At 44.9% G+C, this 17,849-nt stretch overlaps 1 protein-coding gene across 5 annotated transcripts in view; it reads left to right on the forward strand.

The window, feature by feature from the left end:
* The window catches only part of NAXD (NAD(P)HX dehydratase), a 359,272-nt gene that overhangs the window by 253,932 nt on the left and 87,491 nt on the right, over positions 1-17,849 (forward strand). For all 5 annotated transcript variants that reach the window (XM_069205114.1, XM_069205117.1, XM_069205115.1 and 2 more), the window contains 2 exons: positions 9,488-9,538; positions 9,637-9,741. In XM_069205114.1, coding sequence (XP_069061215.1) covers positions 9,488-9,538; positions 9,637-9,741 — 156 coding nt within the window. The remainder of the gene's footprint in view (positions 1-9,487; positions 9,539-9,636; positions 9,742-17,849) is intronic.

The raw sequence follows: 17,849 nt of genomic DNA on the forward strand, positions 1-17,849 counted from the left end.
TCAAAAATCATGGAGAGTGCGGTTTTTTAGGTGCCTGTAAAGAATGTGACTTTTATTTACTTCCTTCTCTGTTTCATTCCTGTTGCAAATCCTTCCTTGCTGCTTTCCTGCTCCTATTTCTCTTCTGTATCCCTCCTTGTATTTGCTCTCCTAAGTAACATTTCATTATGCCCCTCACCTCCCTGCCTTAATTCCCAGTATTTAAACTCCTATTTATAGCAGTCCCTCCTACTGTATGTCCAGGATGCACATGTATGGAGATATGTTTGTTCCCAATAAGATTTCATTGCAGCAGATATAAGTTAACGGTGAGCATTTAAAACACCTTAATGCTGCTCTATTCTTCAGAAAAATAACAAAGATCGACTGAATGAAGTTTTTCTACTTTTTAGGCATGAGATATATTGTGGGGTACTCAGGGCTCAGTTATTACCTACTAGTATCACATATCAAGAAAGGACTGGTTTATTGAATAAATGTGGCACTTCTGTCTGAGCCGGACATATTCCTGCCATATATGGTCATAAGGGAGATACCTGCTAAGAAATGAATATGCAGACTGTTAGCTACACAGTCTTTGGTGACCGCAAACTCTAGCTACTTTGATATAGACACTGTCCAACCATAGAAGAGGTGGAAACAGAACTTTCAAACTCAAACTGGAATCCGAGTATATCATCACATTAGAGACCAAATACCTACGAGGCTTAGATGAGGAGCTAAAGGTACATTTGAATGAATGAGGCCTAATGAGAACATTTGGAGAGGTGGATTGAGAACATGAACCAGTTAAAATAGACTGATGCAGTATCATTGACAAATTAAGATAATCTGAATACAAACCATGTCATATAATAATATGAATATTGCCTGCCAAGGGGCTAAGCACACAAATTGTTGTTTCTTTTTGTCGATTTCCTCCGCTATATAGTAAATCCTCTTACACCTGCACCGATAAAGCACAAATGTGATATATATATATATATATATATATATATATATATATATATATATATATATATGTTCGATGGCATATGTTGCTGCAGATACACATGTTTGGCACAGTCCGCTGCCTGGTGTTGGGCTCGGAGTATTACAAGTTGTTTTTCTTCGAAGAAGTCTTTTTGGTCACGGGACCGAAGGACTCCTCCCTCTTTGGCTCCATTGCGCATGGGCGTCGACTCCATCTTAGATTGTTTTTTTTCCGCTGTCGGGTTCGGACGTATTCCTTTTCGCTCCGTGTTTCGGTTCGGAAAGTTAGTCAGAATCTCGGAAGAAAGCGTCGGTATTGTTCCGTTCGGTATCGGGATAGTTAGGTACATCGACACCGATCATCGGAAGACTTTGGGGCAGTTTCGATCCCCCATCGGGGCCTGGTCGGCCCGACCGCGTGCGACATCGAAGCCGATGGAACGGACCCCGTTTCGTTTCTGCCCAAAATGTCACAGTAAGTATCCTTATACAGATCAGCACTTGGTCTGTAACTTGTGCTTGTCCCCCGAGCACAAGGAGGATACCTGTGAAGCCTGTCGAGCCTTCCGGTCCAGAAAAACACTCCGGGACCGAAGAGCCAGGCGTCACCAAATGGCGTCCACGTCGACAAAACAACGTTTCGACGACGAAGAGGAAACATTCTCGGTTCCGGAATCAGAATCCGGAGACTCCGACGTCGAACAACAGCAACAAACTGTGAGTAAGACGTCGAAAAGTAAATCCATCGACAAACCAAAAGCCCAGGGGACGCCACTGCCAACAGGCCATGGCTCGACCCATAAATCAGGCGACCCGTCGAAGGGGCCGAAAAAGGGCACGCCCATAGCGAAGACACCCGACTCCGGTCGAGGGACCGCCATGGAGCAACCTCGGAGCCGAGAAAGCGGCTCCGAGAGACAAAAACAAGATACCGGCACCGAAAGACATCGGCACCGAGAATCCGTGCCGAAAGGAACAAAAATTCTGTCGGTGCCGAAACCGAAAAAACATTCTCTCTCGGCGCCGAAAAATACCACACCTTCATCCTACTCAGAGGAACAAGGACTAAGTGGCCAAATGCACAAATTTGGACAAGAGCTCCAAAGTGTAGAATCGGACTACACACAAAAGAGACTGTGCATCCAGCAAGATACAGGGAAGATATCAACCCTTCCCCCAATCATGAGGAAAAGAAAGATCGGACTTCCAAAGGATGACACACAACCACAAGCCAAAGTGGTTAAAAAAGTCACGCCTCCGCCCTCTCCTCCACAGGCATCGCCGGCACAAACACCGCCACAAATGCACTCACCAGCGCAAACTACCATAAGTCATGACGATCAGGATCAAGACGCTTGGGACCTGTATGACACCCCAGTGCCGGACAATGATCCCGAGTCATACCCCACAAAGCCGTCACCGCCAGAGGACAGTACCTCATACTCGCAACTGGTGGCTAGGGCTGCAGACTTCCACAATGTCCAACTGCATTCCGATCCTATAGAGGATGATTTCTTATTTAACACCCTCTCGGCTACACATAGCCAATATCAATGTCTCCCAATGCTACCAGGGATGTTACGGCACGCAAAACAAATTTTTGAGGAGCCCGTAAAATCAAGAGCCATCACCCCAAGGGTGGATAAGAAATACAAACCACCACCCACAGACCCAGTGTTTATTACTTCACAGTTACCACCCGACTCTGTGGTAGTAGGGGCAGCTCGCAAAAGAGCAAATTCACATACATCTGGCGACGCCCCACCTCCGGACAAAGAAAGCAGAAAATTTGACGCGGCAGGGAAAAGAGTGGCGTCACAGGCAGCCAACCAGTGGCGCATCGCAAATTCACAAGCGCTGCTGGCCAGATATGACCGCGCACACTGGGACGAGATGCAACTTCTCGTAGACCATCTTCCCCAGGAATACCAAAAAAGGGCGCAGCAAATAGTAGAAGAGGGACAAACGATCTCAAACAATCAAATCCGCTCTTCACTAGACGCAGCCGATACTGCAGCAAGAACAGTCAACACTGCTGTCACCATAAGGAGACACGCTTGGCTACGCACTTCAGGCTTCAAACCTGAAATCCAGCAGGCTGTCCTTAATATGCCCTTCAACGAGAAACAACTGTTTGGCTCGGAAGTGGATACAGCCATTGAAAAACTTAAAAAGGACACAGACACGGCCAAAGCCATGGGCGCACTCTACTCCCCGCAGAGCAGAGGCTCTTTCAGAAAAACTCCATTTAGAGGGGGGTTTCGTGGCCAACCCACAGACACCACCAGCCAACAATCAAGAACCACACCATATCAGGGTTCCTTCCAAAGGGGTGGTTTCAGGGGATATCGGGGGGGTCAATTCCCAAGGAGTAGGGGAAGATTCCAGACTCCAAAAACACCTCCACCTAAACAGTGACTTTCAAGTCACGCAACCCCTTCACTCAACACCAGTGGGGGGAAGACTAAGCCAATTCTACCAAGCTTGGCAACAGATTACAACAGACAATTGGGTATTAGCAATAATCCAACATGGCTATTGCATAGAATTCCACAACTTCCCACCAAACATCCCCCCCAAAACACGCAAAATGTCACAACATCATTTAGAACTTTTAGGACTAGAAGTTCAAGCACTACTGCAAAAGGATGCAATAGAATTAGTACCAGTACAACAAAAAAACACAGGAGTTTACTCCCTGTACTTTCTAATTCCAAAAAGAGACGAAACATTAAGACCAATATTAGATCTCAGGACACTAAATACCTACATCATATCGGACCATTTTCACATGGTCACACTACAAGACATCATTCCACTGCTCAAACAGCAAGATTACATGACCACATTAGACCTAAAGGATGCGTACTTTCATATACCAATACACCCTTCTCACAGAAAGTACCTACGGTTCGTATTCAAAGGAATACATTACCAATTCAAGGTGTTGCCATTCGGAATAACAACTGCACCAAGAGTGTTCACAAAATGTCTAGCAGTAGTAGCAGCACACATCAGGAGACAACAGATACATGTGTTCCCTTACCTAGACGACTGGCTAATCAAAACCAACACAGTAAAAAGATGCGCAAACGACACCACCTTTGTCATACAAACCCTTCACAAACTGGGGTTTTCCATCAACTACACAAAATCACACCTAGAACCGTGTCAAACACAACAATATCTAGGAGCAACCATCAACACATCAAAAGGAATTGCCACTCCAAGTCCACAAAGAGTGCAAGCATTCCACAAGCTAATAAGTGCTATGTTTCCAAACCAAAAGATACAAGCAAAACTTGTGCTAAAACTTCTAGGCATGATGTCATCATGCATAGCCATTGTCCCAAACGCAAGACTACACATGCGACCCTTACAACAGTGTCTAGCATCACAATGGTCACAGGCACAGGGTCAACTTCAAAATCTGGTGTTGGTAGACCGCCAAACATACCTCTCGCTTCTATGGTGGAACAGCAAAAATTTAAACAAAGGGCGGACATTTCAGGACCCAGTGCCTCAATACGTTATAACAACAGATGCTTCCATGACAGGGTGGGGAGCACACCTCAATCACCACAGCATTCAAGGACAATGGGATATACACGAAACAAAACTTCATATCAATTACCTAGAACTGTTGGCAGTATTTCTAGCGTTAAAAGCCTTCCAACCCATAATAACACACAAATACATTCTTGTCAAAACAGACAACATGACAACAATGTATTATCTAAACAAACAAGGAGGAACACACTCAACACAATTGTGCCTCCTAACACAAAAAATTTGGCAGTGGGCGATTCACAACAACATTCGCCTAATAGCACAATTTATTCCAGGAATACAAAACCAACTAGCAGACAACCTTTCGCGAGACCACCAACAAGTCCACGAATGGGAAATTCACCCCCAAGTTCTGAACAAGTACTTTCAAATTTGGGGAACACCCCAGATAGATTTGTTCGCAACAAGAGAAAACTCAAAATGCCAAAACTTCGCATCCAGGTACCCACACCGCGAATCACAAGGCAATGCTCTATGGATGAATTGGTCAGGGATATTTGCGTACGCTTTTCCCCCTCTCCCTCTCCTTCCATATCTAGTAAACAAGTTGAGTCAAAACCAACTCAAACTCATACTGATAGCACCCACATGGGCAAGACAACCTTGGTATACAACTCTACTAGACCTTTCACTAGTACCGCATGTCAAACTACCCAACAGGCCAGATCTGTTAACACAACACAAACAACAGATCAGACATCCAAACCCAGCATCATTGAATCTGGCAATTTGGCTCCTGAAATCCTAGAATTTGGACACTTGGACCTCACACAAGAATGCATGGAGGTCATAAAACAAGCTAGAAAACCTTCCACTAGACACTGCTATGCATCTAAGTGGAAAAGATTTGTTTACTACTGCCATGCCAATCAAATACAACCAGTACATGCCTCTACTAAACACATAGTAGGATACTTACTACATTTGCAAAAAGCGAATCTCGCTTTTTCATCTATAAAAATACACCTCGCAGCTATATCTGCTTACCTACAAACTACTCATTCATCGTCTCTATTTAGAATACCAGTTATTAAAGCATTCATGGAAGGGCTAAAAAGAATTATACCACCAAGAACACCACCAGTTCCTTCATGGAACCTTAACATCGTCTTAACAAGACTCATGGGTCCCCCTTTCGAACCCATGCATTCCTGTGAAATGCAATATCTAACCTGGAAGGTCGCATTTCTCATTGCAATCACATCCCTCAGAAGAGTAAGTGAAATACAGGCATTTACCATACAAGAACCATTTATTCAAATACACAACAATAAAATAGTTCTAAGAACAAATCCTAAATTTCTGCCAAAAGTAATCTCACCATTCCATTTAAATCAAACAGTAGAATTGCCAGTGTTCTTCCCACAACCAAATTCTGTGGCTGAAAGGGCACTACATACATTGGACATCAAAAGAGCACTAATGTATTACATTGACAGAACAAAGCTAATCAGGAAAACAAAACAACTGTTCATAGCTTTTCAAAAACCACACATAGGAAATCCAATCTCTAAACAAGGCATTGCTAGATGGATAGTCAGGTGCATTCAAACATGCTATCTTAAAGCCAAAAGAGAATTGCCTATTACACCAAAGGCACACTCAACCAGAAAGAAAGGTGCTACAATGGCCTTTCTAGGAAACATTCCTATGAGCGAAATATGTAAGGCTGCAACCTGGTCTACGCCTCATACGTTTACTAAACACTACTGTGTAGACGTACTAAATGCACAACAAGCTACAGTGGGCCAAGCTGTACTAAGAACATTATTCCAAACTACTTCAACTCCTACAGGCTAAACCACCGCTTTTAGGGGAGGTAACTGCTTTACAGTCTATGCCAAACATGTGTATCTGCAGCAACATATGCCATCGAACTGAAAATGTCACTTACCCAGTGTACATCTGTTCGTGGCATTAGTCGCTGCAGATTCACATGTACCCTCCCACCTCCCCGGGAAGCCTGTAGCCGTTTAGAAGTAGATCATAAACCTTAAACATCTGAACATTTGTAAATAATTTTTAGAAACTCTTATCATACATACATATTCACTCCATTGCATGGGCACTATTTATACCAAACAACTCCATCCTCACCCTCTGCGGGGAAAACAATCTAAGATGGAGTCGACGCCCATGCGCAATGGAGCCAAAGAGGGAGGAGTCCTTCGGTCCCGTGACCAAAAAGACTTCTTCGAAGAAAAACAACTTGTAATACTCCGAGCCCAACACCAGGCAGCGGACTGTGCCAAACATGTGAATCTGCAGCGACTAATGCCACGAACAGATGTACACTGGGTAAGTGACATTTTCAATATATATATATATATATATATATATTTCCACATTTATTTACCTGAAAGCAAATCAACATACATAGCCTAGATCAGATTCATTGTGCAAGAGTAAGATGGTACAGTTTATAACATTTAGAATGTTTATAACATAGAATTAGGCTACTAGATAATGAGACTTGGCCTTTGTACTGTAGTCGAGTGCGGGGAGGGGTAGTGATCACAGGATGTGAAACCTGTTCCCTCCCTTAACAGGAGTAATAAATAGCATGTTAACTCTCTGCAGGTATGCATAAATGGTATATGCCCCGCTTGTATGTCTTGCGTATCAGTTATAAACAATTATTTTATCAGACCCATTTGGATGAAAGGAATACTAAATCCATGCATTGAGATGAAGACTCATTGAATTGGTCTTGTTACTATTAGCAGGCTTTATTTCCTCTGTAAAATAAATTGTAAATTGCTTGCTGTGGGGTTAGTAAGCACCATTTTCTCCATAGGGTCATCTTTCTCCATATGGTGGAAATAACATGAGATTTGACTTTTGTACCATAGTGATACACTGTATCATTAACTAGCATGTAGGGGCTAATACGACAAGGAATGTTGTAGCTAGAAGTGTGGTTTGAATAGATGTTTTCTGCAAGCGTTTCTAAATCCTTCCAGGAGACACTTCTAGTTCTCAGGGGCAATTTCTCTTATTACTTTTCTCAGTTTTTTTGTACATTGGGAGTCACCCAAGATGATAACTTTTTTTGACGATAGAGGCCCGGATTACAGTGAAAGGCCTTGAATGTGCCCTTCTAACCTGTGTCACCATGAGGTGGTTTCTTAAATAAGACCCTATCTTCCATATTTTCCCTTCCTGTGGTGGTCAGGCCAAGGTCACTTGCCTACAGCTAATTAATATGGAGTATTGGTAGCCCTTTGCCTGGGAAGGCCTGTATCTTGTGTGGCTCCAAGCTTGCATCCAGCCCTGTACCTGCCTACTTTCTTTGCAGCCCACAGGGTGAGTGGATCTGCCCAGTATGGTAATTTGCTCCCAGTACCTCATGGGGGTCAGCTCAGATCTAATGAAAACTCTAGATCCCTGTCTCCTCTTCATGCCAAATCCACCTACCAGCCCAGTCGATCTCCAGCCCTTGCAACTGAAAGGGCACCAGAGGAAGGATCACAGCCACTCTATGGTCCGAAAAGGATACAGCAGAGAAGACCACCCCCTTCTCTTATCTCCAGAGGATGGTATAGGATGTTCAGTGTTGATGCAGTGCTTTAGCAAAGAGTGGCTGTCATCTTGCCTAAGACACCAACTCCTCAATGGATTATCTTTTTTTAACTCATGATCTCTACAGTTCAGTCAAGAATCTGACTTGACTGTCTGGCAGGTGGAAGAGATGTCTGAGACTGACCATTGAGTTCTGTATCTGACTATACATTTTATTGGCTCATCCAAGGTTTCAAACTGTAACCTTTATTTTAAGATTGCATGTGTTGCCAGGTGAAACTCTTCCACAGTTGGCTGATTGATTAGTTCTTTAATCTCCAGGACCACTCGGTATCCCTTCAGTCTTGCGCTCTTTCTGCAAGGTGCTCGCACACTACATCAAGGTGGCGTGAAGTGATTTGCAAAATGGTGTAACACTGAAATGAGAAGAATAAATGACAGCAGTATTATTGTCACAAATAGCCACAGCTTGGCAAGGTACGGAATACTATAGGCATTCAATGGAATTTCAGTGTGGTTGACATTGTGGGCTTAGAATGGCAGTAGAGGAGCAATCTCGTCTGATGTATTTACCCTCTGCCAGAACACATGAGACATCCCCTCGCCCCCCACCCCCCCGTGTGTCTACAAGATGGCACCCGTAGCATCTTCACAAGCAGCTGAGGAGCCTTATTGGTCCCACAGGGTGCCTGGAGGGAGAACGTCTTTTGCGAATTGATATTCAAACACTGACTTTGAAGCTTTACTGTTTCCCTTTTTTACCACCCTACTTAACCCCCTTTTTACTTGGTGAGGGGTTGGATCGTTCCAGTTAAAACGTTTTGCTGTGACGCTCAATATGTTAGACTTTAAACTAAAATTTGCAGAGGTGGAAGACCACAGGCTTTACCAGTGTTTGTGATGTTATGATGATGTGATGTACTACATAATTATTAGTACTCTGATATGTAATAGAGGACAGTAGAATGTATTCTAATTAAACGTTGACAAAAATTTCAGGAAACAACCTAAACAAAAACATATGTAGTTTTTACTTCTTCATTTTTTCCTGGTGGATGAATTGTAAAAAGAAACCACAAATTAAACAAGAAAACGTACCATCTCTGCAAATTAATACAATTTCTCACATTTAGATTCAGTGATCCTTAACCTTGTTAGAAGAGGTTTTAAATATGGACAGCAGGCAGATCCCATGAACAGACTATACAGCCTCTTTGAACGTTTGTCCAGGAAACGTATTTTGTGGATAACCAGGTGCAAGTGAAAATTGGAACATTTGTAAATAGGCTGGAGGTACCATTGTATTTCATATAAAATCCATTGGTGACCCACTGACTGGGAATCTGTAAAGGAGGTATTGGTAACTGTAATCTTTAATTTTGATGTGGTAGTACTCACAGTGCTGCACATTCTTATTTTTCAGATCATTATAGAAAAATCCAAGACAAAGGGAATCCCTATTGTAATTGATGCTGTAAGTAAAACGTTTTTATTGTTGGTACATTTCATTTTTACCTACAGTAATGGCTGCTTGTAAAATGTAAAATATCTGCATTTCTGTCCCTTCTGCAGGATGGCCTGTGGCTGATTGCCCAAGAACCCTCCATCATTCAAGGCTACAAACAAGCAATCCTCACTCCTAATGTTATAGAGTTTAGCAGACTGTATGAAGCTGTGGTGAGTGAATGTTACTATCACTTTTTGTTACAAAAGAAAACACCTTTCGGCTCCCGTTTGTTAATGCACATTTTAAGAATTGCTTCTAGTGCAAATGGAGAATGGACTAGCACGGAATGAAGAAAATACACATTTCGAAGGGATAGTTCACCTTTGGGTTGTTCAGTAATCAGTTTAATGACTAAGGACAAAGGGAAGCTCTAAGCAGCCTCTCAGAAGAAAGGAAGTTCTGGATGCTATAGTAATCATGACTTCTGTCAAGATGACAGGAGTAGGTGGTCTGCACCTGCAATATTTCTCAGCTCATTTCAGATTTCTCACCTTTTGAATACCTCCTAGTACTGGACTAGATCCAGAGATTGTTCTCAGCATTGCTCCTGTATGCTGGTAGCTGGCATTGTGTGGCTCCATGTCAGCTTCACCCTGCCCCAGAAGTGATGTACACACTAGCCATGCACACTGGCGTCCGTTTCTTTCTGGACTCTGTCTGCACCATCGATTGTGGAGCTTACTAACTGATCAAATGTGACATTGTGCAGATACCTACGATGGAATCTTTCTGGGGAGGGTGAAAAGAGTCCATTCTACAGAATGGGTTGGAGGAAGGGCAGTGAGGAATCTGCTGTTAGAAGGAGTATATACCAGAAAGAGCGTTACCAAACGTAAGTAACTTGTTCCTCCTATGGATACTTATAACCACAGATTCCTCACCTTTTGAATAGATACCAGGTTAGTTCTTCCAAAGGTGAGTCTGTGGAGTGGCTTAAACCTGACAGTCCTGCAGGACTGAATGGGCAAAGTGCCCTTCCCGCTAGATTTGGCTATCAAGGTAGTATGGCTTTGTGAACATATGAAATGATGGCCACATTGTCGCTTGACTGATGTTCAGAACAGGAACTCCACATGCTAAGGCCATGGTAGCAGCATTGGCTCTGGTTGAATGAGCACTCAGGATTTTTGGTGGCAGCTGCTTCTTGAACAGTGTGTAGCAGATCTTAATGCAGAGGACTTCCCAGCTTGATAGGACCATTTTCTGCACTGCCTTACACTTTTTTGCCCCAACAAATGCCACGAAGAGCTAATCATCCTCTTTATGGGACTCTGGTACTATCAATATAAAAGCTCTAAGATCTTTTGTTGTCCAAGCAGGGGAGTCTCTCCTCCTTTTTCTAGGGGTGTGGCAGAGCAAAACATGCCAGAATAGTGATGGGTTGTCCAACATGAAAGGGCGTCACAACTTTTATCTAATACGCTGGTCTAGTCTTCAACACCAGTATCTCCACGGACAGAGCTTATCATTCATTCAGCTGATAAACTGAGATCTCTGTGAGGTAGACTGTTTTGACAGAAGACACATTGTGACAGTAGATGCAAAGGACAGCTCAGTTCATCAGTTGAAATGAAGTACACATCAGGAAAGTGAGCATCAAATTCAGGTCCCGCTGGAGCATTAAAAAGGTTTTTGTAGGAAACGCATCTCAACAGATGATATAAAAAAGGACACTTGGTTCAGTAAGCCTGAAAAGGCGAGAGGGCTGACAACCTTTAACTGTGCCCACAGGAAGCCCTTGTGGGGTCAAAGATTACACAAAAAGCAGAACACTGGACATCTTTGCTTATAATGGGTCTGTGTGGCAGCAGGAATTGCACCAGGCCACAAAACTCATCCAAATGTAAACAGATTTTGTAGATGGATGCCAGGTTGCTAAGTTGACATCCACTACTCCGGAAGTGGGGGAGAGGGGGGATAGAAAGCAGTTGCTGCTCAATCTCCCCGCATAGATGTGTAGAATGTGCAGGCTCGGGTGAGGGACCCTGTTCTGCTGCTGTAATAGTAAATCCTTCTGAAGTAGCAGCCTGACTGGAGGAGTTCTTGGCCAGAAAAAAACAGGTACCCCATACTCCTGGATCAATTCAAAGCTACAAGGATGACTTAGGCTTGCTTGCTCCTGATCTTCATCAGAACTTGGGGCAGGATGGAAAGGGGTGGGAAGGCATACAAGAGTCCCATGCACCACTCTAGGCAGGATGAGTCTCCGGGTGAGAGCCTCCTTGGTATTCGACGGAGGCACAGAGATCTAACACGGGCTCTCCCCATTGCCGGAAGACACCCTGAGCCACCTCTGCATGTGGCAAGGCATCACCATCGGATTTTGTCTGCCCTGGTGTTTAAAGATCGTGCCAGGTGGATCAAGATCAGTGAGATGCTCTGCTTACTCATCCAGTTGCAGAGGTGCAGGGCCTCCTGGCACAGGACTCGTCGCCCTCCTTGTTCAATACCACATGGCGGTCCTGTTACCCATGAGCAACTCAGCCTCCCTTTGATAGATAGTAGGAAGGCCTTCTGCGGTAAGCGAATAGCCCACAATTCCTACAGATTGATGAGGAGGCTAGAGACCAGAGTACTCTGATCTCCAACTCCCCCTGATGACCTCCCCAATCCAAAAGTGACGTATCGTCACCAACCTCAACTCTGGGCAGAGCAGGGAGAGAGGTCTGTTGCCGATCTAATTGCAGTTGAGTCCACCTCTGGGGATATTTTTTCAATTTTTTTATTGATGTATAGTAAAACAGTACATCCAATGCCAATGTATATGGCATAGTGTGGCGCTTCTCATAATGTTCATCCTCCTATTGGATTAGGTCTTAAACACCAGTGATGAATGTCAACACCCATGCAAATTATATATGTCCTCTCCATATCAATTTAAATAATGCAGGTACATATGCAAACAGCACTCATCTCATTACAACTTGTATAATATGTGAGCCAAAAGGAGACAATAATTATAAGCAAATACAAAAAGAGGCATCAAATAAAGAAACCGTACATCACCCATCTGCAGTATGACCTACATACCCCTCTAAACCCCTCTCCCTCCTCATTGGATCCCCCCCACTCCCCTTGTGGTAAGTGCTGAATCTAGAGCTAGGTAGTTTGTGAATGGTATTCAGCAGTGGGAGCAGGACTGTAAAGTATGATGTAGCAAGGGTAAAGTGATAGTCAGTGGTGGGCATCTTAGCACTAGGCTTCATTGAGTCTATTGTAATCAGCAGTCCAAGGAGTCATCGGAATCCTCATTCATATCCCCCTGAAAGTCTCAGAGAATCGTGTCCCAGGCCCTTGCATATTTCATAGGACGCCATTCTTGGTGGGCCTCTCAGAGCAGAGCCATACCCTCCTGTGTTACCCATTTCAACACATCAGTTTGCCAACCTTCAATCCAAGGACACTCGGTGCTCTTCCACATCATAGTAATTCAACGCTTGGCCAACAACAAGGCAGGTTGAGAAAGCGGTTGGAGACATTATACTTAGCGTGGTGGAGGTAAATATCCAAGAGACAGAACCAGGGAGAAGGGGTCAGGGCACAGTCAGTGGCATCGACCAACAATTGTACCACTGTGTACCAGTAATGGGTAAGTTGGGCAGCCCCATACCATATGGAGAAAGTCCCTTGAGGAAACGTGGCAATGCAGGCAGTTGGGAGGGGGTGGGAATATACACTAAGTTTCAAGGGGGTGAGGTACGCTCGGTGGAGAACATAATAATTAAATAATTTTAAATAAGCATTGAGGGAGATTTTGGGTGGCCATCCTCCACATAAATATCCAATCACCTTCGAAATAGGTGATCCCATGTCTTCCTCCCTTCTATCCCGCAACACCGCCAGAGGGGCACAGGCATCATCTCCCAGCATCACATACAGGCCTGAAACCAGGTGACTAGTAATGGATGTGTTGCAGAGAAAGCAACAACTGGGAAGCAACTCTGATTCCATGCAGCAGCCACCTCAGATCGTTCGTACAGCAGATGTCAGGGTACGCTCTGCAGAGATAAAATAATAGCACATAGGTTTTCAAAAGGTCGTAGTGTACCATCGCTATACAACATGCGTAGTGTTTCCACTCCTGCTGCCTCCCATTCCAGTAGCTGATTGGAGAATATGGTGACCATGTGGGCCCCCTAGTAAGAGCTCACATTCCAGTATGAGCATAGAACAGTTAAGTCATAATGAACTTTGTGGGCAATGAATGGGTTTCTGGTTAAGTAGGAGAGCCCAAAGCTGCTACAAGCCAGGAGGATCAGGCAGGTGCAGTAACCCCAGAGCATCTCACCCAGAAACCAGCCCATGCACCATTTTAATTGGGCTGCTAAATAGTGTAGATAAAAGTTAGGTGCATTCATCCGTTGTTGTGTGTTGCAGTTTAATTACGGCTATATTGAGACGACCCGTGTTCCAGATAAGATCAACAAGGGTGGAATCCAGTTCACAGAACGATGCACATGGGATCACCAAGGGGAGCACCTTAAAGAAGTACAAGAGCCGTGGAAGCACCACCATCTTAGCCACTGCTATGCAGCCTGCAACAGAAAGGGGGAGGGTCTTCCAGAATTTTACACTGAGGCTCAGGGCCGTGACTGCCGCCGGAGTGTTTCCTTCAAATAGGTCGTGGTCAGAAAAATAGATCAGCACTCCCAGATAGAGCACCACTGTTAGTTCCCACTGCATGCCCTCCAGCTCTGGTGGGGTGGTCTCTCCATATTGTTGCTCTTTGGGAATAGAATTGTTTTAAGCCAGTTTACCTTAAGGCTGGAGGCCACCCTAAAAGACTAAAGGAGATGAGCCGTTCCACTATTTCCATGTGCAGATCATGAAGAAAGAGCACCAAATCATCTACATAGAGGGAAATATAGTGGTTCACATCCCCGGTGTGCACCCCTGGAAACGGTAAGTCACTGCACGTCCTGCAGGCCAATGGCCCAAAGGCAAGGAGCGAAAAGCAAAGGCAACAACAGGAAACCCTGCCTGGTGCCCCCAGCCCACCATACACTGATTAGAGATTGTGCCTCCAGTGCATATCCTGGCTACAGGATCGGAGTATAACAGAAAAGTCCAGACCACAAATCGAGGGCCAAGCCCTAAGTGAAGCATAACCACACTGAGAATGCTCCAGTCTATGCTGTCAGTGTCTTTCTCTATAGCAACAAACATGCATCCTGCCCGGCCTGGGAGTCTCACACCCTCCCTGAGAAGTTCCAAGACTTGCCGGATATTAAGAGCTGTGAAGCGGCCAGGTATGAAACCAAATTGGTCAGAGTGGATCAATTTGGTCATAGAGGGGAGCAGGTGTTGTGCTAACATCTAGCTTAAACTTTTATAATACACATTAAGCATAGATAAGAGCAGGCGTGTTGAACAGTCTGTGGCAAGCTTCCCAGGTTTAAGCAGGAGAACGATGAGGGCCTCACATAATGTAGCTATGGGCCTGTGGCAGTAAGTGCTGCTTTATATAAGTCTTCTAAGTGGGGGCAAGAAGGTCAGGGTAGTTAGAGTAGAACTCCACTGGCAGGCCATCTGTTCCTGGGACCTTCCCGCAGCCATGAAGTAGATCTCAGCCCAGATCTCCACCTCAGAGATATCCCCTCTCAATGACTCTAGATCTTCCAGGGTTAAACCACGCCATGGTTGATTGGTGAGCCACTCCTGTATTTTACCGTCTGGTGGAAACAGTCGAGCTGCATACAGCCGGGTATAGAAATCTGCAAAGGAGTCACTATTGTCTCTGTGTGTGTAGAAGAGAGTGTTATCTGGGGTAATTAGTTCCGGGATTGGGGATCCGCGACAGGAGGGGTCGGCCAGGCAGGCCAACAGTATGCTTGATCTGTCTCCCTCAGTTTGCACCTGTTCCATATAGGCCTTGCAATCCAAGCAGCAGAGACACTCCACCTGTTCCGCAAACATTTCCCTGGCCTCTAACAGGTTGCGTTGCAATTTCGGGTGCTCTGTGCCCCGACATTTAAGATCCCTAAGAGTCCATTTGTGGATGATAATATCCTGAAGTAGCGACTTCCATACACCAACTGATTCAGAAAGACAACTCCCCCAGAGAACGAACTTGAAGGCCTACCATTCCACCAGAGGGGAAGAGGTTATACCAGTATTCTCCTCGAAATAGCTCTGGATTCCTTCCCAGATCAAGTACTGAAACACAGAGTCTCCCAATGTCACAGTCTTTAATCCCCAGCTAGGAATACAAGTGCGTGCCCTCCCCCATTTCAACGTCATCAGCAGAGGATTGTGATCGGATAATGTGCAGGTAGTGTTCAACAGATTACAGAGCAGCTAAAACATCAGGGGAGCAAAGGAAGAAGTCAAGCCTCACATGCATTGAATGTATAGTTGAGTGAAATGAGTAGTTCTGCCTCATTGGATGGCAGTGTCGCCAGCCATCAAGTAGACCCCAGTGGACCTGCCAGGTAGCAAATCTCTGGGCCAGTCAGAGTGCAAGGGAGTCTCAGAGTGGGAGGTACGAGTGATCTAGATCAATTTTAGCAACACAGTTAAAGTACCCACCAACTATGAGGGTGTGTGGCAATGGCAGGGTCATCACACGGGACAGCGCATCCAGAAACAGAGCCTGGTCTGAGTTGTGGGTGTATAAATTGACCAGGGAGATATTGCAGCCATTCAAGCGGCCCATAAGTGCTGAGTACCTCCAGTCCACATCCACCAGGCTATTGTAAAGCTGGAGCTGGACCCCATGAATCACCCAAATAAATGTCCCTTGTGCAAGATCCGAATAGACAGTTTATGCACGTAAACCTCGCCACCTCTTACACAGTGCTGCACCCTCCACAGCATTTAAATTAGTATTTTGCAGCAAGGCGATATGGATCCCTTTGCTTTTCAGATCCACTTAACATCTTGTATCGTTTATGCATACTATGGAGACCCCTGACATTCCAAGTGAGAAATGTATAAGTGTTACAATCATCCCCAGTTAGGAAGTAGTGAAAGTCCAACCAACCCAAGGAGGGGGGGGAGCAATTCCACATAAGTAAGAGTAAGCTACAAATCTCTGCTATTCCAGATGTCAACCCTACTCCTACGGGTGGACATATTTTGCACAATAGTAGCATTTTTCATCATCGGCCAGTCTATCCAATCAGGTTAAGATGGTACTGACCCAGCAGGCTCAACCGCGGTACCAAAGGAGACTCTCTTGTACGGACATGGAGTTCAGAATAAAGTACGTCCTGGTGAGTAGGGATCCAGTGTCATTACTGATAAAAATGCCTCTGTGCTTATCCAGAAATGCTCCTTTAATTGTGAGCAGCCGAAGGTAGCAAAACAATTAATACTTCCCAACACGCCTGCTCCAGGACAGTAAGGTAACATCCCGCCATCCAAACTAAGAAAACGAACACTTAACTAAGTGATTCCGTAGGTCAAAGTTACACGTACTTATTAACTTGCGGGACAGCAGAAGTGAGGTATAGCACCCCACACAGGGTTTGAGAGCCCCAGCGGGTTACCCCTCGCACAGCCCAGGTGAATGTAATGATGATACCTCTGTGATTGCGCGGGTTACTGAAACTGGGTAAAATGAGGAGTGGGTGGGGGCAGTTTCCCACCTCTCTTGACTCTCTGTATGCATATATATCAACCAGTGAAATAATTGGAACACAATGACCGAGAACGTAGGAAGTCAGGAGGAGAGACAGAGCATGGAAAAATATAATCATGGAGGTAAAGGAATATGACTAGGGGTCCAGGACATCAGCTGGGAAGTTCTGCTGTTTTGGTTTGTTCTCCAGCAGGGCCCAGCTTTGCTGCTAGATCAGAATAGCTTAAGCCCACATCAGATTCACTAGATGAGGTTGTCTTCTTAAGTGTGAGATGTCCTTGGCTAGGTATCTTGAGTTTAGCAACCATTTCCATGGCACTTCGGCACTTATGTATTTGATCGAAGGATGGGACTCCATCTTTTCCCCGCCTATTCCGAGGCCTGCTTCTGGGCTGGCGGGATGACTACTTCCCTCATGGGTCAAGTCGAGCCTACTCCACACCTCCTCTGCTTCCAGGAAGACCTTTGAGCCCTGTTTGGTAATGACCCGCAGTCTGGCAGGGTAGAGCATGGCATACTGGATATTAAGGTCCCGGAGTTTTTGTTTAGCTTACAGAAATGAGGCTCTCGCTTTTGAATAGCAACAGTAAAGTCACAAAATAGCAGTAACTGTCTATTATCCATCATGGGTTCCCCAGTGTTCCTGGTGCAGCGTAAGATATGGTCCCTGTCTCTAAAATGGTGGCGATGAGCCAC

Source organism: Pleurodeles waltl, chromosome 8, assembly GCF_031143425.1.
Source record: "Pleurodeles waltl isolate 20211129_DDA chromosome 8, aPleWal1.hap1.20221129, whole genome shotgun sequence".
In the NCBI taxonomy this organism is placed as follows: Eukaryota; Metazoa; Chordata; class Amphibia; order Caudata; family Salamandridae; genus Pleurodeles; species Pleurodeles waltl.